Source organism: Arachis duranensis, chromosome 3 (assembly GCF_000817695.3).
Source record: "Arachis duranensis cultivar V14167 chromosome 3, aradu.V14167.gnm2.J7QH, whole genome shotgun sequence".
In the NCBI taxonomy this organism is placed as follows: Eukaryota; Viridiplantae; Streptophyta; class Magnoliopsida; order Fabales; family Fabaceae; genus Arachis; species Arachis duranensis.
In genome coordinates this window covers 128,608,619-128,632,300 of record NC_029774.3, presented here as the reverse complement: position 1 = coordinate 128,632,300, position 23,682 = coordinate 128,608,619, and the positions used below count along the sequence as shown (strand labels likewise).

The window sequence follows — 23,682 nt, the reverse complement described above, 5'->3', positions numbered from 1 at the left end:
GGATTACTAACAAACACCATTTTCGGTAATGATATAACGTAAACATAAGACAGAATGAGATAAAAAGCCACAAGGGAGAGATTGAATCTCACAAGTACCTCATTCTGATTTTGCAAGTTTTTCATAACATGCATTATGGCCAGACCATGGCAACCATAATCCAATATAAAAGAAGCAATATATATTAAGAAATAGCCACAATATCCAATATGGAAACATCATTTTCTCTTGCATCAATTCAAAATCTGTTCTGGAATTGGTGCATAGAGATTGCTCAAGCAGTATCAGTCATCCTAGATAACCCTACACGGCTGCTACGAGGAATCTTCTTTCATTCACCGTTTCCTAAACTAACCACTTGAACGAAAAATTGAAATAATCTAGCTTAACAGTCTATAAATGGCAGTTTGAATAGTTTAGAAGCTGCATCTTGCTTACCACATTCCTGTAAGTGCATTCCGTTGTCACTTATGTTTGCCTGCGCCTTTTTGTATTATCTTCTGCAAATAACTCCCAATTATTATGATTAAGGTGGCTCAAGTCATCAAGCTCCGCAATGGCCAACAAGTATTGAGTCAGTTTCACAAGCTCCTGATCACTGTCCCGATTAGCATGAGCCTTCCTGAATGGTTTAATTATCAAACCATTCTGTGGGTTCATCACAAAATTTCTTCTGAGATCGTCAAACATGATAGTATTTGAAGCATTGTAGAACTGAAATGAAATTAAAACCCACCAATGAGACAAGTGCAATACGGTTGAGAATAAAAAAAAAAACAATGAAAAACAGATATAGATTGCAATAATTCAGCACATTAAACAGGTACTTTCATACATTTTATCCATTACTATCCTCAAAAGCATGAAACAACATAAAACATCTTTTAAAGTTTTCAGGAAGATGACATTGCAGCAATAGTGTATTTCCAACTGAATCAATACATGGGTCTATTGCACTTTTACATGTCTTTTACTGTTTTTCCGGATATCCATTTCTCCCCAGAATGAAAGTAAACTATTAATTTGCCTGATTGATATGAAAATGTTTAAGACAATTCTATTTATCAAATGATAGAGTAAATGGAAGGAGCATTGTAATTCGTATGTACTATACCTCGGGAAATTGAGCCCAGATCAAACCTAGTGGCTTGCAATCGAAGACCCCCCGAGATGAGGACTGAACAGTGATCATTGCCAAGTGATCAAGAAGAGCCGTGATCTTGTAGTTGGGATTGTCCAGCACCCCAAGTTGTCCCATCTTGAGGTTAATCCACTTCATGCTGCAGCAAGAGCAAATAATTCAATTCCATGAAATAGTAACCACATTCCATGAGAAGAGAATTGTCATCAAATGAACATTGACCTGGTGGCAGACCATATCATTATGTCATATTCAGCATAAACAGATGTAAGGAACTCATGAAGGTCTGCAGAAGAAACAGAATAAGAAAATGACAAATCTAAATTGAAACAAAAAGAAAAAGAATAATTTTAGAAAGAGAAGAAGGTTATAGTTATACATGGTCTCATGAGTTGACGAGGGTTCTCAGCAGGGGAACGATGATCGAAGAGGGTGTAATCAATGTCAAGAACCAGGAGCTTCTTTCCTTTCCGACACGGATTCTGAAGCTCAATCTTCACGTAATTGTGTATGCATAAAATAAATAATCAGAAAACACATTCCAAGAAAATAGATTAGAGTGAGAATGGAGGAAAGGAGTAGTAACCTTGAAGCTAGAGATGCGTCTTCTGAGCTTCTGCTTGTTGACTTCCATGTCCTTGATGTCCACAACGTCTTCCTGACCAAGCTCGAAATCGTCAACAATCTCCGGAGCCTCCACGGGATCAACAAGAATGTCCTCTTCGGTGGTCCTGCATTTGAGGAATCAGAGAGAGAGAGAAGGGGAAAATCGGAAACCCTAGAGAGAGAGAGAGAGAGAGAGAGCGAGGCGCACCCGATCATGGTCATCTTGAAGGAGGACTTAAGGGGGAGGGTGGAGAGAAGGAGGTTGTCGTCGTTGAGCTTCGAACCAACCTTCGGGTAAAGAAGCTTCTGCCGGATAGGGAGGACGTTGGTGAGCTGGCAGATGCGCCGCTTCAGCTCCCCAACGGTGTCGTCACCGCAAACCCGGACTGTGTACTCCTTGCCGCTCCACTTCACTGTCAGCGTCACTTCCTCCTCAGACAGAGACGATGATGCCGTTGCCGCCGGCGATGCTGAAGAAGCCATGCTTGTCCTCTGCACAGTCCAGTACTCAACTCCCCAGCTTCCCTTCACCCAAACTAAACTAGGTTTCTTCAGAACTGAGGGTTTTGATTAAAAATGGAGTAAACAGTCATTTTTCGCCTCCAAAGCAAATAGTTAAAACTTAAAATAAATATTAAAAATTAAAAATGTGTTCTGTTTGTAAAACATAATATTTTTTTTTTGGACAGTGCCAGGCCCACTAAGGGCCCAAAGAACAACATAATATATATTTGGAAATTATTTTGTTATTTGCCTTTTTTGAAGTCCATTTTATAATGCTACAAAATGGTTGTTCACTTGTTTGCTCAATTGAAAATATTTAGTAGTTTATTTTTTTTTAAAAGTATTCTTATCAAATGAACCAAAATTGTAAATTTTAAAAGCGGACCGAAAAACTCCTAAACTTAAAAATGTTCTCAAGGCTCTCCTTAAGATTCTGATAAACTCTAACTTAATGTCGGATTTCTTTGACTTACAAACTACATTGGTTGCTGACGAGTATGTCATGTATAGGCTTATTGAGAAGAATGACAATAAAGACTTTGGTTAAAATTCACGTTTTATTAACTAATATAATTCTTCTTCCTAACAATTATAATTTTCCAACAGCAAATACAGTCTTGTATAACATGAAACTGTCCTTTGGTGAACTAAATGAAATGAGGGAAAAATTTTGTAGAAGAACAAAACAAAGACAAATATTCAAATAGTGGCAGAGGATGCCACAAGTATCTCAGTCTTCATATTCTGTTTCTTCATCATCGTCGTCATTGTTGCCAGCATATCTCCAACCATCTTCAACATTGTCGCGATCCTCCTCTTCTGTTTCTTCGCTGTCTTCTTCGTTGTAAGCCTCCTCTCTCACATTCACAGACCAAGGTTTCTTTGTTACGGCTATGGTGGCAGGAGTAGGTGGCGGTGCTTTGCGTTTGGTGATTTTGGAAGGAGGCAACTTAAGGTTTGGTTTTAGCTTACTTTGCTTCTGAATTTTACCATTTGACCGTTTGCCACCATAGGCATCTTGATCGCTTGCTTCATCCATTTCATTATCAAGATTAGCTTGAGCATGCTCTGCATTTTCATCAGACATATGCCCAGGATGTTCCCTCTTCAAATGGAGTTTAAGCTTGTATTCATGAATGTAGGCTTTTTCACATCCTTCATAAGGGCATGCATAGGGGCGATCTGACGATGCAGAACCATATGCTGTGCCAGAATGTTTAGTAGTTTTTGGTTGTCTCTCTAAAGGCGGAGTATACTTCGGCACCTCCAGTGCTGCATTCTGTAAGTCGAAATTGTGAACCAAAAGATTGTCTAAGGTGATATATTTCAGGACTTTTGAATTAGAGATATGCACCAGTCACAAACAGAAAAGATTACCCTACCTTTTCATGGTGAGAGGCAATGTGATTCTTTAGCTTGTATTCATGAGCATATCTCTTTCCGCATTCTGAGTACGGACAGATATGATAGTTCTCTTGTGAATGTGTTTTCATGTGAGACCTTAAGTTGAAATCCAGAGAGAAGGCCTATATAGATCAATAAATTTGGTCACAAAGATGTTGCATGCATACACATAAACTCACAAAAAGGCTTGTTATCTCAAGATAAAGAATAATGGAGTTCAACAGAGAACGAAATAGTAAATGACTAATCAAGACACATACACAAACACAATTTTATCCATTGTGAAGAGTAATGCAGACTCTGAAGAAGTTTTGTCATCCATCAACAATTGTCATACTAAAAACAGTACATGTAACAGCAACCAGGGAAAAAAGAAGTCCTCAAAAAAAATAAGAACAAGCTCTTTCAATGGATAGATTATTACCTTACCACAGCCTTCATGGGGACACACAAAATCCCTCTCCCCTGTGTGAATGAGAAAATGTCTTTTCAACTTTGAGCTATCAAGAAATTTCTGAAACACAAACAATTTCTCAATAGAACAGTATGTAGATACAAGAGATGCATGTGTGTGTCCCAAGTAACAAAATCAGTACCTTTCCGCACCCCTCATAGTGACAAACAAATTGTCTCTCTCCATGAATGTGAGAATGTTTCCTCAATGCACCGGCATCAATGAACGTCTTTCCACATCCTTCATAGCTGCAAAGAAAAAGCACTTCAGTAGTTGGCTCTGGTTCCGGTTCAGGTACAGCCGGTTCTTTTTCCTTTTCCTGCAATGCCTTCAAGGCATCCTCTAAGCAAAGTAAAACAAGAGAATCGTTAGGCAACAGTCACATCTATACAAAGGTTGAATACTAGTTCTAGAAGCTACACAAAAATAGAATAGAAGCATAAGTTACAGTACTAACCTCTAACCCATCTTAAGAGCATGCATTTCCCCCCAGTGGCTACAACATCTTGGGGAACCCTGGCAGGAACATTGCGCCGATCGTTAGCGTAATACATGTCCAACTGATGACAAAAAGAAGACTATAAAATGCAAACTGAAAGCAATATATGAATTAATTGCAAACTAAGAAACCACTTCTTATTCAAGAAAACTACTTTTTGATCCTAGATATATCAAATTTCCTGCTCAATAAATAAATAAAATACAACTTCAATTTGTTCAGACAAAGACAATTGCATTCTCCATTCTCCAATTAACCACTATTTGTTCACACTCCACACCAAATTCCGTACATGAATAGTATCAGTCTCAGTATAGCACACTAAAAACCACGCTCAGAACAGTAACACGAATGAATCGCACACATAAGCACCAAAAATGAATTCAAAGAAGCAGCATAGAAACACAATTATTTTAAATGAAAATAAATAACAAAAGGGACATTGGATTGAAGAAGAGAGTGATGGTACCATTCTTTAACCCATTTAGCAGCTGGCGCATTGGACCTGATTATGGGGCGCCTTTCGAAGTAACTGCTACTGTAGTGAATCTCCATCGATTTCTAGACCAAGAATTTTCCGGGCAAAAAATCCCGATGCTACGCTATCTGGTTCGGACAATTTATTAGGGTTTGGTCAGTGGGAAGCAGTGAAGGAAAAGAAAAGAAAAAGATCGGAGTTTTTGGGAACAGAAGAACAGAGAGAGCGTCAGCTTTGGGGTTCCATGTTCGCATCGAATTCAAGCAGCTTCGGTTCGTTGATCTGTCGAACCAGAAATTGAACCGGAACCGACCGGACCGAAATGGAGTTTTGTTTTTCTTTTCGTTTTCGGTTCATAGGTAAATCTAACAAGTAACAACACATAAAATCACCAATGTCTAACAAAATTATACTGTTATTACTCCTATTTTTATATTGTTATTTCTTGCATATTTTTTTTTGTATCGTATATATTTATATACATTTATAAAAAAATAAGTGATATTATTAGAATAGAAGTGATAATATTATTTTTTAATATCTAGTACTGTATTATATTTGATACCTATAAAGCACAACTGCACATACATTTTATTGAGTTGTCATAGTGTATGGATATATTTTGACACCATATTTATCAGCATTCTTCCAACACATGTGTTTATTGTATTTAACTGTCTTAATAAAAAAAATAAAAAAAAAATTTGTTTGAACACACTTAAATATCATCATATATCAGCGTGTTCAGTCTTATTCTTAACCTGTATTCTTGAAAATGAATATAAAAATAATATATGTTATTATTTATTAAAACAAAAATATTTTAAATATTTTATATAATTAAAAAGAGACGTTAAAATAATAAAAAAATTATATTTTAATATTAATNATTTTAAAATATGTATCTATATATTATGTGTCATATTGTGTCGTATATCCATATCAATGTCTGTACATGATAGTTTGACATTAATAACCTAGAGGTAATGACCAAATCAGTACTCGAAAGATTAAAACGTTGACATTTCGGTACCTCACTATTGTAATTGACAAAAAGGTACCTAGAATTTTTTAAAAACTGACAAGCGTGTCCATGTGCTTGCCGGACCAAAGCTCCGATGAGGACAATGCTGACCTGGAGGCCGAATTTTGCTGACAAAACATGTTTTATTTGAGTTGTAATTTTCAATTAACTAATTTGTTAGCCTAGGTGGAAATTAAATTAATTGAAATTGATTTGACCCCAAATCAGAGGTATTTGCCCTAATCCCCAATTAACAAGTGTTGTACCTAGTTGGTTACATACTGTGACTTAGTGTTTTACTAGGAGTAAAACTGAAAGGTTAAGTAAAGAGGGAGAGACGTTGCTCTGTGATCAATGTATATTAATTATTATACATATTGAAAAATAATTAATAGTAAAATATAAAAAAAATGTTAACAAAAATTTTGGTAAAATTATAATTTAATAATTAAAGAATTATTGAAGGATATCTTAGAAAAAAATAATTTAATTATTATTTTTTTTAAATATTTTGATAAAAATACAATTTAATCAATAAAAAATAATTTATTAAAAGATATTTTAGTAAGCAAAATTTAATGACAAAAAAATAAAATTTTTGCTAAAGATATTTTTGTAAAATATAATTTATTTTTCTTGAAATATGGATAAAGTTAACCTTAGTTAACACAAAAAATTTAAAATAGAATAAAGATGTGGTTTTCTAAAAGTTATAAGAAAGGAGAATGTACATTTTATAAATAGAGGGGAGGGGAGCGTTATTTTAGCATCTTGTAGGAAAGGGGAGTGGAATTTTCTCTATAATTTATAGTATATAGGTCAAAATTAATAAGTATATTATATAAAAATCAACATTCAACTGCATACTTTAAGTTTTGGTATTTTTAAATTTGTTCTGCGATATTTCATATAAGTAAAATTATTAATTTACTATCTAGAATAAATTTTGAAGCATTATCTTTTTTAACATATACAATCATATAATCTGTTAAAAATTTGTTTTTTTATCTTGTTTTAATAATTTTTACTGTTTAAAAAGTCTATTTAATTGTTATTGTTGTCGTAGAAAAAGTCAAAATAAGAATTTTTTTTATAGTTGTTGATTTTTTACATTAATTCAAACCTATATATTTCAATAACTTTTCAATTATTTATATATTTATAAGCTTTTATTTTTTTAAACTTCTTTTTTATTTGCTATTAATATATTATAATACACATTATAATTTATACATATTGAGATAATAATAAACTAATAATACTACTTTTTTTAAAAAATGGGGGGATCATGGCCACCTTAGACTTTTTTAGATTCGCCTCTGAGAATAAGAAACAGAGAAAGAGTTAGGGATCGAATGGAATTAGAGTCGGAGTTAAATTAGATTAAATTTAAAAATTTTAATATTTTTTACAATTTTTATAATTTTATCTAGAGAAGCTAATTTTTATAGATATAAAGTTAATTTTATTTTTTCATAGATAAATTTATTGATGTTTTGAATATTAATAGATAAAAATAGTAGTGTATCCTAAAAACAGTCTGTTTAATAATGTGGTATGGGCTGTAAAGAAGCAGAGTAGATGCCACAAGGAAAGTATTTGTCTATTTATTTATGTTTTTAAAGCGGGAATGATAGGGGTGACAACCATGCTAAGAAAACTCAGATCCATTTCTTCTTCTTTGCATCCATTGTTCGATCAATCAATTAGGGAATCAAAGTTATTCTCTCCATAATAGACTGACTTTGACAAGAGTGACCAAATTTAAAATCTTTAACAAATAACTTTGTCTCATTAAAAAAACAAGCAGCTTTATTCGTGGTAAACTGTTTTGATTCTATATGATTAATGTACAAAAGAAATACATTATTTATTTAATTTAAAAAATAGTTAGTTTATAATAATTGTCTTAATTTTATGGTTTGATCCTATGTATAGTATAGTTGTGTCTGGGACATATAATGTAAAGACAAAAGTATTTGTCTCAAATTAAATCCACACGGGTTCGAATTCTAGCCGTGATGGCTAGGTTAGTAATATAAAATATTGATATAGTGAATTTAAAAACTAGTTATAAATTGAACATTGATGAAAAGGAGTTTTATAATAAAAAATAGACTAAAACAATTTAATTATATGCATATTAGTGTAAAATATTTTTACAAAATAAATTAGTTTATATTTTTACATTATAAAAATATTTAACTTAATTATTTATTATTTAAAAACTTTACAAATATAATTATTTTATGAGATAATAATATAAAATAATTTTATACTAATATAAAGTGTTCAGTAAAATAAGTATAAGAGAGATAGACCAAAATTTGTGTTGTAATTGTCTTGTTTCTATTATTATTATTATTATTATTTTAAGTTAGGAGTGAGACTCGAATCCAAGATTTTTATGTAAGAATGAAAAGATTATGTCGTTTGAGTTATAGTTCGTTGGCTTCCTATTATTTTTATTGTTAATATTAATAATAGGATAAAAGATAAAAAAAAATATCGGACGCGCTACACATCCATGTAACTATATAACCAAGTTGGCCCAAATCCAAATAGAGTCACGCGCATTAATGACGAGCGAAAACGCACTCGAAAATCCTTCGTTAATTCGCGCTCATTATGAAAAAACGTTACTTTTTTCTTAACACACAACCGCTAATTCTCTTCGAATCTCTCTAAAAATCACTCAAATTTTAGTCACGTTCTTTGTAAAAACCACTATTCGAGAAGAATCGCGAGAAGATTTTGCAAGAAATAAGCAAAAACGAACGAAAATAGCAACAGAGACTGACAAAGGTATGTGAAAAACTACTTTCATTTGAAATCTTGCAATGTAGCATTTCTCCTAGTTGCATTTTAGGTTTACTGGATTGATTTACTTCATTTAGTAGATCGACGTATTTTGATTGCATTTGCATAATAGAAATGAACCGAAATGGCCAACTCTACTGAACCAAACATCATTCATGTGCTGAATAAAACGTCATAAACATTTAATCATCAAGAAAAATATTTCTATATGCACAAGGACTCAATTAAACACACTAACAATCAAGTAAAACAAAATGAGCAACTCCAGTGAACCGAACAACATTCATGTGCTGAATAAAATATCATAAACATTCAATCATCAAGAATATGATTTTTCCATGCAAAAGAAGTCAACTGAACACATAACAATCAGGTGAACCGAAATGACCAACACCACTGAACCGAACACCAATCACGTGCTGAATAAAATGTGATAAACATTTAATCAGTAAGAAAAATATTTCTGCATGCACAATGACTCAACTGAATACATTAACAATCAAGTGAATCAAAATGAGCAACTCCACTTAACCGAGTAAAATGTTGGTGTTGTTGGTGATGATTATAACGAAAGAAGAAGAAGAAGAAGCAGAAGAAAAACCTATGTGCGCGAATTTGAAAGAAGAAAAAGAAGGAGGAAGAGGAAGAGAAATACTATTATTGTTGATTGAAAGTTGATCACCATTTATTCACCACATGAACATTGTTCGGTTCAGTGGCCTTTGTGATTTTGATTCACCAAATAAATGTTGTTCGGTTCGGTGGCCTCTTTTTACTTTGTTTAGTGTTTAAGATTATTGTGATAGCATGCAGCAATTATTTTTTAGTTGTCTCAATGTAATAACCTCATTCAACTGATTTGAAGTTGAATCATTTATTGTTTCTATTCAGAAGTATAGATCGAAGAAGAAGAAGAATGACGGAGTTTATTAAGTTAAAATCAATGCAGATCACTAATGAAGAATGCGAGCAGAGAAGAAAAACGCGAATAGAGGAGAACGACAAATTTTACTAGATTGAAGAAGAATAAAAAGAGTGCGAACAGAGAAGAAGAAGAACGAAAATGCGAGAAAAGAACAAAGTTTATGTTATATGAGGTACGTATTAACAAACACGTAAAAGAATTGGAGAGGCGCGTCTGATTGAAGTTACTTTGATAGCTTGGATAAAAAAATGACAAAGATGTAGAATTTTCCTGAAAAAATATTATGATAAGAAGATGGAAAGCTTTTGCCATCTTTAGACAATGTCATCATATTCGTGTTGTAAAAATAACTTCCAAAAATATACAATCATCATTAAATTAAAGGAAAATTGTTTGACGTGCTAGACTAAAAGAAATTGTATAGACTAAATCCAATTTAAACCCATAAAGATAGAGAAATTTGACTAAAACATATGTATTATTTTAAGGTTTTTATTTTCTTTATTTTTTAATTCATATTTTAAGATGATTGATTAATAATGATTTTGTTGCAATCCCTTGTTCCATGGGACTACTATTAAAATTACACGGAGCCATAGCCGGTAGAAAGGGAAACCCTAAACCCCCTTTTTATTTGGTGTCAACCTTCTCTCAACTCTCTTCTGACTTGCAAGCTTCTTTCTTTCTTTCTTTGCTTTTTTTGATTGAATCCAAATCGAAATTGAAAGATGGATGAAGAGTACGATGTGATCGTTTTGGGTACTGGCCTCAAAGAATGCATCCTCAGTGGTCTTCTCTCTGTCGATGGCCTCAAGGTCTCTTCTTTCCTCAGATCCAACTTCTTCACTTCAGATCACTGTTACTTCTTGTTATGATATGCATAATTGTGTAGTTTTTGATGATTCTGTTGTTGATGTGTTCGCTGCGCCAGGTTCTTCATATGGATAGGAATGACTATTACGGAGGAGAATCCACTTCCCTTAATCTTAATCAGGTTTGTTTTTATTTTATGTAAATAAGATCTTTTTTGTGAACTGTGATCGAAGGGAAAAAGATGATGTTTTTGTGTGTGTTGTTCAGCTATGGAAGAAGTTCAGGGGAGAAGACAAGCCCCCTGCGCATTTGGGTTCAAGCAGAGACTACAATGTTGATATGATCCCTAAGGTTCGTCATTTTCAATTTTCATCTTTTTTTTTTTTTTTACACTTGTTTAACATGTACCCTTGACCATTTTTGGGTATTTCGATAAATGTGCTGACCAATTTCAGTTTCTGTGATCCGTGTTTTGTTTTTTCTTCATATTTGGGGGGAGCTAGTTTATGATGGCAAATGGAACATTGGTGAGGGTTCTCATACACACTGATGTCACTAAGTATCTCTATTTCAAAGCTGTGGATGGAAGCTATGTCTTTAATAAAGGAAAGGTATGCTTGTGTTTTACTTTACATCATCCATTGTACTTGGATTTCTTTTCCTCTCTCTCTCTCTCTCTAGATTATTATTTTGGTGTATTAATTGTTTCCATGGTTTCCATATAGGTTTACAAGGTGCCATCAAATGATGTGGAGGCCTTGAAATCCCCACTCATGGGTTTGTTTGAAAAGCGTCGAGCACGCAAGTTTTTCATCTATGTTCAAAATTATGAGGAGAGTGATCCTAAAACTCATGAGGGGATGGACTTGACAAGAGTGTCTACCAGAGAACTGATAGAGTATGTGTACTCTAGTTTTCTTCTTGTGTCTACTATCAGGGTTTTCATTTCTAGATTTATGATCTAACTGTTTGTATTGCCTTGATTCCCTGCTTAAGCATTTTGACTGCAACATTTTGAAGTCGAACTGGCACCATAGTTAACTGCAAACTTTGGTATTTTTGTTTGTGTACTCATGTTATAGCATGTAAAATTTTTGTTGCATGTTACTTATATACATCCTTCACCATATATTATATAGATTTCTTTATCCTTTTGATGAAAAAGAAATTAGAATGGTGTGTTGATGGGCAAAGAAAATATTTTGAGGTTTCCTTGCCTTTCTTGTTGACTTGTAACAGAAAATATGGCCTCAGTGATGACACTGTTGACTTCATCGGTCATGCTATTGCCCTTCATAGAGATGATCGCTATTTGGATCAGCCAGCACTGGACACCGTGAAGAGAATGAAGGTAAGTCTACAGGATCTTTTCATCTTTCCTACTATGGATCTTTCTCAAATTGATGATTCATCTGCTCCATTTTGTTCAAAGCTTATCTTGTCTCCATCATCATACATGTGTTTCCTACTTGTAGTTATATTCTGAGTCTCTAGCACGCTTTCAAGGAGGATCACCTTACATATATCCTTTGTATGGTTTAGGAGAGCTTCCCCAGGTATCCTTCTATACATATCTTGTTATCCATCTGTTTACCTATTTGGGGAGATGTGGGTTTTTTTAGCTTACAGTTTGAAAACTCATTTCTATTTTCAGGCATTTGCACGTCTTAGTGCTGTGTATGGTGGAACATATATGTTGAATAAACCTGAATGCAAGGTAGATCCTCTATGACAACTATTAGTATTTCAAAACCGTGGAAAGAATCTGACCCAGCAAATTTATCTTCTGTTCCTTCGATTTTTTTTTTAAATCATTTTCTTAAAACGCATCTATTTTGCTGGACTTCCAGGTAGAATTTAATGAGGAAGGAAAGGTTATAGGGGTAACATCTGAAGGTGAAACTGCAAAGTGTAAAAAAGTTGTTTGTGATCCGTCATACTTGCCGAACAAGGTAATATTTTCATCATAACTACTTGTAACCAATTCAGGTGATGATAAGTGTACGGAATATTGTTTGGTCCTAAAAATTTCTCTTAAAGTGTAATATCCATGCTAAAATATGATACTGGTTCTGTTGATCAGTTTATGATTGTATTCAGCCATGTCCTTGTTAGAATAAATAAAATTAGTGGTGAAAGGTGATAATATCATTTTACTTTCTATTGATTGGAGATTGCATCCTTTAAAAAAAAATTAACCATTTCAACAGGTGAGGAAGGTTGGAAGGGTTGCAAGGGCAATAGCCATCATGAGCCACCCAATCCCCAACACTGGTGATTCCCATTCAGTGCAAATTATTCTACCTCAGAAGCAGTTGGGACGGAAGTCTGACATGTAAGTTCTCATGCAGTCCTTTGAATATAAAAATGCACTTAAATGCGTGCAATTCATTACAATGCACATACAGTAAATCAAGAATATGTATGCTGATATAGAGATTGTTAATTAACCTGAGCTCTGCATTTTGGACTATTCTTTAGACCTTCTTAAAAGGAAATTTCAAAGTCTATTAAAGTAGCAAAGGTAAAAAACTAGCCATGTCAATCATATATATGGTTTGTATCTCACTTTCAGTACTCTTCGCCTAAAAAGCATGATTTCAACATTTACTAAATTTAACGAAATTGCTGATTGAGTGAAGAACTAAAATCGCAACCATGTCATCTTCAAAACTTATCTAAATAAGTAATCTTTTGACATCGGAGCATCTGATATCGTATTAATTACAGATTTCAGTTTTACCTTTTAATTGGATGCTAATTTCTGTTGTCCTGGCAGGTATGTGTTTTGCTGTTCGTACACTCACAACGTTGCCCCCAAAGGAAAATTTATTGCATTTGTATCAGCAGAGGCAGAGACTGATAATCCTGAGTGTGAACTAAGGGCAGGAATTGAACTTCTAGGACCAGTTGATGAGATATTTTTCGATATATATGACAGATATGAACCAGTCAATGAACCCTCTTTGGACAACTGCTTTATATCAACTGTATGTTCACTCTGTCTTGTATACCATATACTTATCCGTGTTATATGGATTGGCCGATAATTAATATATTTAACATCTTTGGCAGAGTTATGATGCTACTACTCACTTTGAGTCAACAGTAGTGGACGTTCTCAACATGTATACATTGATAACTGGAAAGGTAAATTTTTTGCACTTACTTCCTTTTGTATTTATGATCCCTTATTCATGATATTCTCCTGATAGTTTTCCGGAGTATTCTATGGTTGATATATTTCTTTATTGGATGATTATGAATAGGTTGTTGACCTCAGTGTGGATCTAAGTGCTGCTAGTGCTGCTGAAGAGTAAAGAGAGGACACTGGATTTATCAAGTTCTGTTGCTGGTGTATGAAATGTATTATCTATTTGGCAACTGTTATTAACGTTTATAATAAGTACTTTATGCTGTGGTTTTCAAAAGAAAAAGAAAAAAGAAGTAAACAGTGAAGGTCGACTTGTAAAACGCTTACCCAAGCACACTTCGTGGGGTTGTCCATGGTACTACATTTATACATTTATGTTCTTATATGATCTCAGGTGCTGCTTTGCATTGTTGCTTATTATTTGTTAGTTCTGCACTTCTAAAAAACCTCGTGGATGATTACTCCTAGGGGTGTTCAAATTCAAACCGATCCAAATTAAATCGTTCATTCAATCCAATCTAAATCGAAAATCGATTAAAACTGTACTAATTCAGATTTGATTGGATTTTATTTTTTGTAAACCGCTGAATCGAATCGGATTTCGGATCTACTTTTCATAACCAATCCAATTTAAATCGCACAATGTGTTATAATATTATTATTTTATTATTATATTTACAATTATACTTATAACATGTTTAATTTTTTATATATTTTTATATTATTGTATTATTATTTAATAAATATTTTATGTTCAAAATCTTATTTATTTATTTATTTTAACTAATCTATAATTTTATTTCTATTGTTATGTTATTGTTGGCTTTTTAAGATTTTGTTGAGATTTATTATGTCATTGTTAATTATTTAAAATTTGATGTTAAGACTTGTTATATGTATTTAACTTTTTTAATTTATAAAACCGCAAATCCAATCCAATCCAAACCGCTTGAAATTGGATTGGATCGGATCATATTTTTTTAAAAAAAGTATCCAATCCAAACCGTACTGCAAGTAAAATTAGTGTTTAGATTGGATGAATTTTTTACTCAAAACCAATTCAAACCGTACCGCAAACACCCCTAATTGCTCTTATATCATTCCTATACTATGGACCTGACAATTAATTGGAGTTTTATTAGCAGCATCGTCACTCATTATGTTCTCGATCATTTTTTTTTAATTTGTTACTAACAACTTATTTAAGCTGCTAGTACCAATTTACTATTCACAATATTTTTGTACTGTATATAATTATATGTAAAAATTAAAAATTGAACTTACATTTTTACGGGCTCATTATAATTAAGGACAATTCACCCTGATAAGCTAAGGAGTGTAAAATATTACACCAATCAGTTAAAAGCAAAATTGATTCGTGAATCAACCAAGGCACAACTCTGTAGTTAGAATTAGGGTAATTCGAACTCATTACTCAATATAATTCGAATCAGTGTGGTTTGAATTACACACACCCACTAATTCAAATCAATCTGATTCGAATTACACATACACTAATTCGAATCAGACTGATTCAAATTACACATGCATTTCAAAGTAATTCAAATTTGGGTGATTCGAATTACTCAATTTTGGCTGCAAGTAGTAATTCGAATGAGGGTGTTTCGAATTATTCAAGATTCGGCTATAAAAGGAGTTCGAACCAACCTCATTCAAACCACTTTTTTAATATCACATCCCACCAAATCTCAAAGAAAACGACCCAAAACGACTCTAAAAAAGGCTTGAGCAGGATATTCAGTCTATGGGGGATAATCCGGACAGACTTTATCGTTTGGATGGAGTAGCCCATATAGTCGGGATCATCAACGAAGAGATTAATATGAAATCTTTTTTTTAAAAGTAGGATTAAGTAACTTATCTGTTTGTTTATATACGTTATGTTAGTGGTTTTGATTGTAAATGACGTTGGTGACATTGTTTGGGAATTATTTTATAAGTTTCGCTAGTGATATGGTATGTGGTTTCGTAAGCGATTTTATTAGGGGTTTTGTAAATGGCATTATTAGTGACTTCGTTAGTGATTTTGTGGTGGTTTAGTTAGTGGTTGTGGTTGTGGATTTGTTTGTGGTTTTGCTTGTGGTGTTGTGAGTAGTTTTGGTGGTGGTATTGTTAGTGGTTTTTTTGGTGGTTTTCTTTGTTGTTTTGTTGGTGTTTTTGTTAGTGGTTTTGTTGGTGGTTTTGTCAGTGATTTTGTCAACGATTTTGTTAGTTATCTTTTTAGCAAATCAACTTGCTTTGTGAATGATTAAATCTATTTTTAATTATCTAGTCCATTATATGTGCAGCTCCAGTAATGCATCTCGAGCATGCGATGACAGCAGGGCATGCGACTTAACGAGAGGTACGTTCTGTACTTGCAGATGACAGGATTATACCATCTTGCGAGACTTAACGACAGATGGTTCAAATTGGATGAGCCCCTTGTAAGTGCTTTCGTTGAACGGTGGCGTCCGGAAACGCATACATTTCATCTGCCTTTCAGGGAGTGCACAATCACACTGCAGGATGTGGCGTATCAGTTGGGGTTGCCGGTCGACGGACGTTATGTTAGTGATTGCCTAACGGATTTCCAGACATACATCCAGGGTGGCTGTCCAGCTTGGGTGTGGTTCCAGGAGTTGCTTGGTGTGTTACCTCCTGCGAACCAAATCCAGAAGTTTACAATGAACTGCAGCTGGTTCCAAAAGACGTTCGGAGAGCTCCCAGAGGGAGCCGATGAGGAGACAGTCAGAAGGTATGCGAGGGCCTATATCATGATGCTGTTAGGCACTCAGCTATTTGCCGACAAGTCCGGCAATCCTATTCATATTAGGTGGCTCCCATATGTGGCTAGGCTTGAGGATATGGGTGGCTACAGGCTGGGGATGTAAGTATATCAACAACTCATTTTTAGTTAACTGATCTTTCAAATTAGATTGTCGAAATGGCCTAACGCTGATGCTATGTCTTCGGCATACGGCGTCCTTGCCCTTGAATGTCAGGGCGAAATTTGCTGCCACATGTTGAATACAGAATGCACGGTACGCAGCAGGAGGTAGCCATCCTCCGTCCGGAGCCTCAAGCACCGCCTTGATCCCGTTGTGCCTATCTGATATAACCAGGAGACCCAGTTGCGGGGTCACGTGCTGCTGGAGATGGGAAAGAAAGAACGACCAGGACTCCACATTATCACCCTCCACGAGTGCAAATGCAACAGGCAGGATGTTGGAGTTCCCGTCCTGTGCAATCGCTACGAGCAACGTACCCCATACTTACCATACAAGTGGGTGCCGTCAATACTCGCCAACGGCTTGTAATGCCGAAATGCCTCAATACATGGTGGAAACGTCCATAAAAGTCGGTGAAAATAGGCTTGCGAGCCGTCGACTTGGCCCCCGACTCGAACAGGACTCATCCTGAGGACTGCAACACTACCGAACATCGTCAACTGAACTCCTAACACCCACCGCGGCAGCTCGTTGTACAACTCATCCCAATCACCATAGGTGTGGGCGACGGCCTTCTGCTTCGCCAACCAAACCCTCATATAAGTCGGCCTGAACCCAAAGTGTGCCGCCGTCACATTCAGAAGAACCTTGATGCTGACAGATGCATCAGCTCTAACCATTGGCATGATGAATGCCATTTACCTCCCAAATACCCTTGCGCTGCCGGAGGCTTAGCCTAATCAACTATGTGCACCCATTCCCAAACTCATAACACTTCCCTACATACAGGCGATAGTCAGACTTCACCACTTTGTACTGTACCCTGCGTCGGATGATATACGTCTTCACACTTAACATAGCCTCATCTTTATCCTGAAACTGCTGACCAACCAGAAACTCTGTAAGACCACCTAACCCCTCGGCATCTCTAACGCCAAATCCAGTAGGCTCCCTATAGTGTGGGTATTCCGGTTCGAACCCCCCGAGCTAGATACCACATCAACCAACTTTGCCAACGGCTCAGGTGTCCTAACCTCGGGAAACTGTCGACGACAATGAAACAGGACCTGCAAGTCCTCATCACTCTCTATGGTGAAACAATCATACTTCAAGATTTCTTGCAGCACTGAGATCGGAATGCGATAGAACATCTTCTGAACCCGTCTCACACCTTGCAGACCAAGTTTCTGTAGTATAGAATTCACAAACTCATCATAGCTCGTCGTAGGCCTGATAAAAATACTGAGAGGATCCTTATCAGTGAACTTCACACTAGATCGTGTTTTTCTCTTAATCGATCCTCTGTGATGCACCAACACTACAAAACTCTCCTCACTAGCCATTTTCTCACTCTAATGAGATCAATTCGCGTTCACACCATATTTATACACCTCTGACCCTGTATAATTCGAAACAATATAATTCGAACTATACATTGAGTAATTTGAATCACCTCAATTCGAATTACTTTAAAATGCGTATGTGTAATTCGAATCAGTATACTTCGAATTAGTGTGTGTGTGTAATTCGAATCACACTTATTCGAATTACATTGAGCAATGAATTCGAATTACCCTAATTCAAACTACATATAAATATGTCTTTGTTGATTCATGAACCAGTTTTTCATTTGGCTGATTTGCCCTATAATTAATATATATAATTGGTAACACAAGATTATTGTAATTGTGAATTTGGATCCAACATTGGGTTTATTAAAATATTCTTAGATTTTAGTGTATTTTAAGTATAGGAAAATTTAAATGTTATAATTAAATTTTAAATTTTTTGTTTGGCTGAGATACCTATACTTGTATTTTAAAATATTTTGTTTGAAAAAGATAGATTATTTTCATTCATAAAATATGTAGTTAATCTTATTATTTATAAATTTTTAACTATGAATTAATGTATATAAAAATATTTTGAAGTGCAGAGAGGAGGAAATTATTTTCTTTAGAAAAATTAAAATTTTTCATTTTTAACAAGATCTCTTATTAAAATTTTTTAATTTTAAATTTTTCTCCAAAAAAAAATTTCAAACAACTTATTTTATCATTTAAAATTTTAAATATTCTCTAAAGTTACTTTCCCTCTTTTAAATTACCTGTTCAAATGCACTCTAAAGATGATGCAAGCTTGTTTCCTTTTTCATTATGGTCTTGAGGGGTCTTTTTGTCAACTGAAATATCTATAGTTAAATAAATCCTGTTACATGCATAAAAACAATTATTTATATAAAATATGTATTCAAATATAAAATATATATTAAAAATAAGCAAAATATATATAATATACATAAATACACTGTGACTGATTAATAGTTAATTTTTGTGTACATATGACATTTTGTTGTCTGACACTAAGGAATCCTTGGTTAAGTAGAATTTGGATTCTCTACATTTTAATTTTTTACTTTAGAAAGTAAAATGTGGATGTGATCTCTTACCCTTAAATGATTTCTCTCATATTTTCTTTTGGTTCCATCTATCAAATAAATGGTGAAAAATCACACTTTACCTTCTAAAGTGAAATTCAAAATTTAGAAAATCCAAATCCAACTAGGCATTTCAATGGTAATAATCCAGAGATTAACTTTTTTTTAAAACAGTTTTTATTGAAAAATATAACTACAATTCTTCAAGTTAAATAAGCCAATTTCTTGATAATAGTGTAGACAGTGGTACCACCTAAAATAAAAAGAAGAAAACCTAGACAAAAAAAGGAAAAGACAAATAAAAGGAACTCGAGACTGGACAAATTTTAAAGTTAGACAACTCAGTTATCTTTAGTTTTATTTATCCAATAATTCAATTCAGACTACCTTTATAGCTTAATTCTATAAGTAATTGTTCCTGTTCTTTCTACATTACCCGTCAATGTTTAAAAACATTTTTCCTAGCTGCATTTTATTTGAATGCAATTTAGGCTAGATTTCCCTGACCAAAGAGAAGTGCAGCTTTGAAATTACTAGTTACCGTCAAAATTTCTAGTCAAGAACAAACATGCCGAACTTAGAAGGTGAAAAACACAAGGTTCAACGCAGTTTAAACAATTACAATTTACAAGGGAAAGGAATATCCACGCAAGTATTTGGAGTCTACCCCTGACTCGCGCACCAGTGCTATGCGCCCAGTTCGTGCCACCTTAAACAAACACACAATGATTACAAGTTTTGTTGATTGGAAAAAAAGCACCATATTCTAAATGCAATGCTGAAGAAAGCACAAACCTCACAAATCCCATACGGTTCCAACGTTCTCTGCAACGCCACCATTTTGTCCAGATCTCCAGTAACCTAGAACAAAAGTATATTTAGATTTATTTCACAGGTTGCAAAAACAATATTTGAGGTAAATAAATAAAAGAGAAAGAAAATTCACTAGGATAACATTTTTTTGTCTATCAGCCAATACTTATTAATTTGAATGCAAAGTTGTTGATAACCATAACATAACCCCAACTGGGGGTTAGAACTAATAAACGTGCAAGCAAATATCAACAAGTTTGTGTCTATATGGTGTCATCAAAGTCGTCCAGGAGAAACATATCTTGTGTCTCAATTTTCCTATTAATAGTAAATTCAACTAAAATAAATTGCTTTCGTTTAAGTACATTGTAGTTGCTAATTCAACATTCTTTTGTTAGTAAAGTAGCACTGAGTTGAGTTTCTATCTTTCTTTCTATTGTTTTTTCTTAAGGATACATAGTATTCTCAGCTATCAATATAAGTTGATGCCAAATATGAGATCATGCCCCTGGTTAAAGATTCTAACAAAAAAAAAATCACCTCAAGGGTTACTGTATGATCAGATACATCAACGGCTTTAGCCCTAAAAATGGTGGCGATATCGAGGACATCACGTCGTGCAGCAGTATTGACAGCAATCTTTATCAGCATCAATTCTCGCTCAGCAAATGGCAAGTGGGTGAGATCATGAACCTGGAGAAAAGTCAATTAAATATGATCGAAATAGTGAGCAAATTCTAAAATGCAGTGCCACAAACACCACTGCAAATATTGTAAAGCTGGGAAGTCAGTTTAGGACGTGAGAAGTTTTGGTAAAGATTTCGAACCTCATGCAGTTCTACTAGCTTATACAGTTGCTGCACCAACTTGCCGATTGACTCATCTGTCCCTGGAACCACAGTTGTAATTCTAGAAAGTCCTTCAACTTCCGCATGTCCCACAGCTAAACTCTGGCCACAACATATGAGCATGAGAGAACAAATAAACTAACAAGTATATCTAATATTACAGCTAAATATAAGTAGAAATCAAATTGAGGAAGCAAACCTGAATGTTGTATCCCCTTCTAGCAAAAACCCCTGTGACTAAGTTGAGAACTCCAGGAGAATCATTCACAAGGATGGATAAAGTGTGCGATTGAATTCCAGTGGTCTGAAGGCATCATATCATCAAAGATATTAGAAGGGAGGATGAACTAAACATTATTGCATCTACAGTACATACATAAAAAGCGAGTTAACTATACATACATAAAAAGGGAGTTGACTATCTTACATCATCATCATTGAGAACACCCCAGTGAGCATCAAGTACTTGCTTGACTATAAAGCCATCTGAAGGCTCTGAAGGATAAACATCACCCTTCACATAAGCAAAAATTTTAGAGAAAAGAAAAGGACAGATACTAGATAAGAATTTATCAGGGTTTAAATAAATCCAAGTAGAGTTTATTAGGGTTTAAATAAATCCAAGTAGAGAAGGGATGAAAAATATTGAACACAGTGGAACACATTTAAGTCACTATAGCTTCAAGTCAATATGTTACAAATCTAAAATTTTTTGTCCAAAAATGGAATTAGAAAGGTAAATGGAACAACTAAAGAGCATGAAGACAGTACCCCCACAGGTGTATCAGTGTTGGTAATAGGATTGCTAGTTTTGGCTGCCTCAAGGGCATTAACAACTGGTTTTACTTCAAGATCCGGATAAGAAGCAGCTGAAAACCGCCAAAATGGAGCAGAGGCACCCAACTTCTCCCTTCTCAAAGCAATCTAGTTGCAGTTACAACATGACACAATGACAAATTATTAAATTTTATGTAACCCAACAATATAATGTATGTCAAAGTAACCAAGATAAAACTAAATTTCTAAGGTACTAAATTGAACTTCCCAACCTTTCCGGTTCTAGCTATTTCTTTAATTCCAAACTTGCTTAGATTTCTTTCAAATGCAACGAGCTTCCCTGGATCTCCAGTGACCTGTAACATTTGTAAGAAAATCCACTTGAAACTGTGACTTGATATGATAGTTTATCGAGACACTAAGCTTTCTGAGACTTTAGGATCATTTGGTAGATGTGATGGATAATAATTGAAAAAAAACTAGAGTAACAAGTATATGAAATGCATAAAGACCCCAGCCAAGACCAGCCTTCAACTATAATAAGGTTTATTCACATGCATAGAATAAATCAGACATTTAAAAAAGCAGTGATTAAACATTAATAATAACATATCTAAAGTTGTTCAGCAATAACCTCAATCGTCACAGAATGTTCCGAGGTATCCACGACCTTAGCTCTGAAGATGTCCACAAACCACTTTATCTGAAAATTCCCAAGCGGATGGAAAAGAAAAATAGTAAAGAAAAAGCTCTGCTGGGAAAATAAACAAACACCACACGTGCGCAGTCCCCTAGAATCTTACTTTATAGAACATGAATCTTTTTGGCAACAAATTATGCACGCAGACACATATAACTTATACCTCATTATAGTATTTGGGATCGGATTTCACTTTTATGAGCATTAATTCACGTTCCACCTGTGGCTCATTCGAAAGATCTTCAACCTAATCAACACCATTGACACATGTTGCAGTCACAAACCACTCATGTTCAGTTTCGCTTAAATTAAATTCATCCAACATCACCAATAATAATTACAAAATGAACATTACCTTTAATACATTGACGAGCTTGTGGAGCTGCTCCACGACTTGCCGGAGCACCCTATCGGTGCCGGAGACGACGATGGTGAAGAGCGCCTTGTCCTCGTTGAGACCAACTGCGAGAGACTCGATGTTGTAACCTCTTCGCGCGAAAACCCCCGCAATTCTGTTAATCATTCCGCTCTCGTCACCAACGAAGACCGAAATCGTGTGCCGCCTAACCCTGCATCACAGACACAATCAAAGAAATCACGACATTGCGCACACGCGCCAAACAAGAGCGTGGAACAAGAGGGAGGGAACGTGCTTTGATCGGACGGCGGGAGGGGGAGGGCCGTTGGAAGAGAGAGCTGCATCTTCGGCGAATTTTCCTCCGGCGCCGCCGGAGCTGACGGCGCGAATGGAGAGTTTATTGTGGCGGATGAGTGAGCGGGATGGAGGAGCGGGAGGTAGGTTTGGAAAGAGGGAGAAGGTTTTGTTTGGTTGAGGGAATGAGGAATGGAGTTTAAAGGCATGGATTGGAGCTGGAGCTACTACAGCCATGCCAAACAGTGTGTAAGAGAATGATGTTAGTGAGTGTAGGGTGGCTACTTTGCTATCCGCTAGTTGTGCTTCTAACGGTAGTAAGGTGCTACTTCCGATATTGGGTTTCAAGCGGCGGCGCTTCTACTGCTACTCTGCCTCAACTAATTGTAACTGGCAAAATAATCGATGAGCCCCTGGTTAAGTGGTAAATACTTTACTTCACATCAATTTTTTTTTTTTTTATCAAAAGTAATATTTGCATAATAAGATCTGTCCGTAAAATCAATTATCATGTATTTACGGCTGATTTTTTTTTAATATGGAAGAAATATTGGTGTTTGAGTTCCACAATACTGTAATATATTTTAAATATCAATATTCAACCAAAACACTATCTCCATTTCCATATTCAATCAAAACACCATCTCTATTTTCATATTAAAAATAATTTCTGTATATTTAT

The 23,682-nt window shown here is 34.8% G+C and overlaps 4 protein-coding genes across 5 annotated transcripts; 1 reads left to right on the top strand and 3 right to left on the bottom strand.

The window, feature by feature from the left end:
- Positions 1-166: 166 nt before the first annotated feature.
- LOC107481868 (ubiquitin-like domain-containing CTD phosphatase) lies at positions 167-2,348 on the bottom strand. The gene is made up of 6 exons (XM_016102211.3): positions 1,956-2,348; positions 1,728-1,872; positions 1,521-1,635; positions 1,364-1,427; positions 1,115-1,280; positions 167-714 (listed from the first exon to the last, which is right to left on the bottom strand). Exons 1-6 carry the CDS (start codon positions 2,228-2,230, stop codon positions 469-471), a joined length of 1,011 nt encoding a protein of 336 aa, XP_015957697.1. The 5' UTR covers positions 2,231-2,348; the 3' UTR covers positions 167-468.
- A 452-nt stretch (positions 2,349-2,800) lies between these two features.
- On the bottom strand, positions 2,801-5,341 carry LOC107481869 (zinc finger transcription factor YY1). 2 transcript variants are annotated; one of them, XM_016102212.3, is made up of 6 exons: positions 5,078-5,341; positions 4,567-4,625; positions 4,252-4,451; positions 4,080-4,169; positions 3,634-3,777; positions 2,801-3,530 (listed from the first exon to the last, which is right to left on the bottom strand). In XM_016102212.3, the coding sequence occupies exons 1-6, from the start codon at positions 5,161-5,163 to the stop codon at positions 2,982-2,984; spliced, it is 1,128 nt and encodes a 375-aa protein (XP_015957698.1). In that variant the 5' UTR covers positions 5,164-5,341; the 3' UTR covers positions 2,801-2,981. The 2 variants fall into 2 exon arrangements, with proteins under 2 accessions (XP_015957698.1, XP_015957699.1); XM_016102213.3 differs by having other exon boundaries at positions 4,567-4,669; positions 5,078-5,325.
- A 5,091-nt stretch (positions 5,342-10,432) lies between these two features.
- On the top strand, positions 10,433-14,207 carry LOC107481870 (guanosine nucleotide diphosphate dissociation inhibitor 1). Its single transcript, XM_016102216.3, has 13 exons — positions 10,433-10,670; positions 10,787-10,849; positions 10,936-11,019; positions 11,172-11,279; positions 11,394-11,566; positions 11,908-12,019; positions 12,144-12,224; positions 12,323-12,385; positions 12,519-12,620; positions 12,879-13,003; positions 13,448-13,658; positions 13,744-13,818; positions 13,938-14,207. Exons 1-13 carry the CDS (start codon positions 10,584-10,586, stop codon positions 13,986-13,988), a joined length of 1,335 nt encoding a protein of 444 aa, XP_015957702.1. The 5' UTR covers positions 10,433-10,583; the 3' UTR covers positions 13,989-14,207.
- A 5,506-nt stretch (positions 14,208-19,713) lies between these two features.
- On the bottom strand, positions 19,714-23,227 carry LOC107481871 (acetolactate synthase small subunit 2, chloroplastic; the record flags this gene model as incomplete). The annotated part of the gene is given in 12 exon segments (XM_016102217.2): positions 19,714-19,919; positions 20,006-20,071; positions 20,564-20,716; positions 20,851-20,973; positions 21,071-21,175; positions 21,299-21,385; positions 21,643-21,795; positions 21,921-22,004; positions 22,283-22,351; positions 22,512-22,595; positions 22,704-22,917; positions 23,002-23,227. Coding segments are annotated over 12 exon segments (1,448 nt in total), but the record flags the coding sequence as incomplete, so codon positions are not given.
- Between the last annotated feature and the right edge of the window lie 455 nt (positions 23,228-23,682).

Coding starts and splice junctions, on each gene's coding strand:
- LOC107481870 (XM_016102216.3), top strand. CDS start 10,584: ATGGATGAAGAGTACGATGTGATCGTTTTGGGTACTGGCCTCAAAGAA. Junction 11,567..11,907: donor TCTACCAGAGAACTGATAGA/GTATGTGTACTC, acceptor GACTTGTAACAG/AAAATATGGCCTCAGTGATG. Junction 13,659..13,743: donor ACAACTGCTTTATATCAACT/GTATGTTCACTC, acceptor CATCTTTGGCAG/AGTTATGATGCTACTACTCA.
- LOC107481868 (XM_016102211.3), bottom strand. CDS start 2,230: ATGGCTTCTTCAGCATCGCCGGCGGCAACGGCATCATCGTCTCTGTCT. Junction 1,428..1,520: donor TCGTCAACTCATGAGACCAT/GTATAACTATAA, acceptor TTTCTTCTGCAG/ACCTTCATGAGTTCCTTACA. Junction 715..1,114: donor TCTGGGCTCAATTTCCCGAG/GTATAGTACATA, acceptor ATTTCATTTCAG/TTCTACAATGCTTCAAATAC.
- LOC107481869 (XM_016102212.3), bottom strand. CDS start 5,163: ATGGAGATTCACTACAGTAGCAGTTACTTCGAAAGGCGCCCCATAATC. Junction 4,170..4,251: donor ACTATGAGGGGTGCGGAAAG/GTACTGATTTTG, acceptor TTTGTGTTTCAG/AAATTTCTTGATAGCTCAAA. Junction 3,778..4,079: donor CCCATGAAGGCTGTGGTAAG/GTAATAATCTAT, acceptor TGATCTATATAG/GCCTTCTCTCTGGATTTCAA.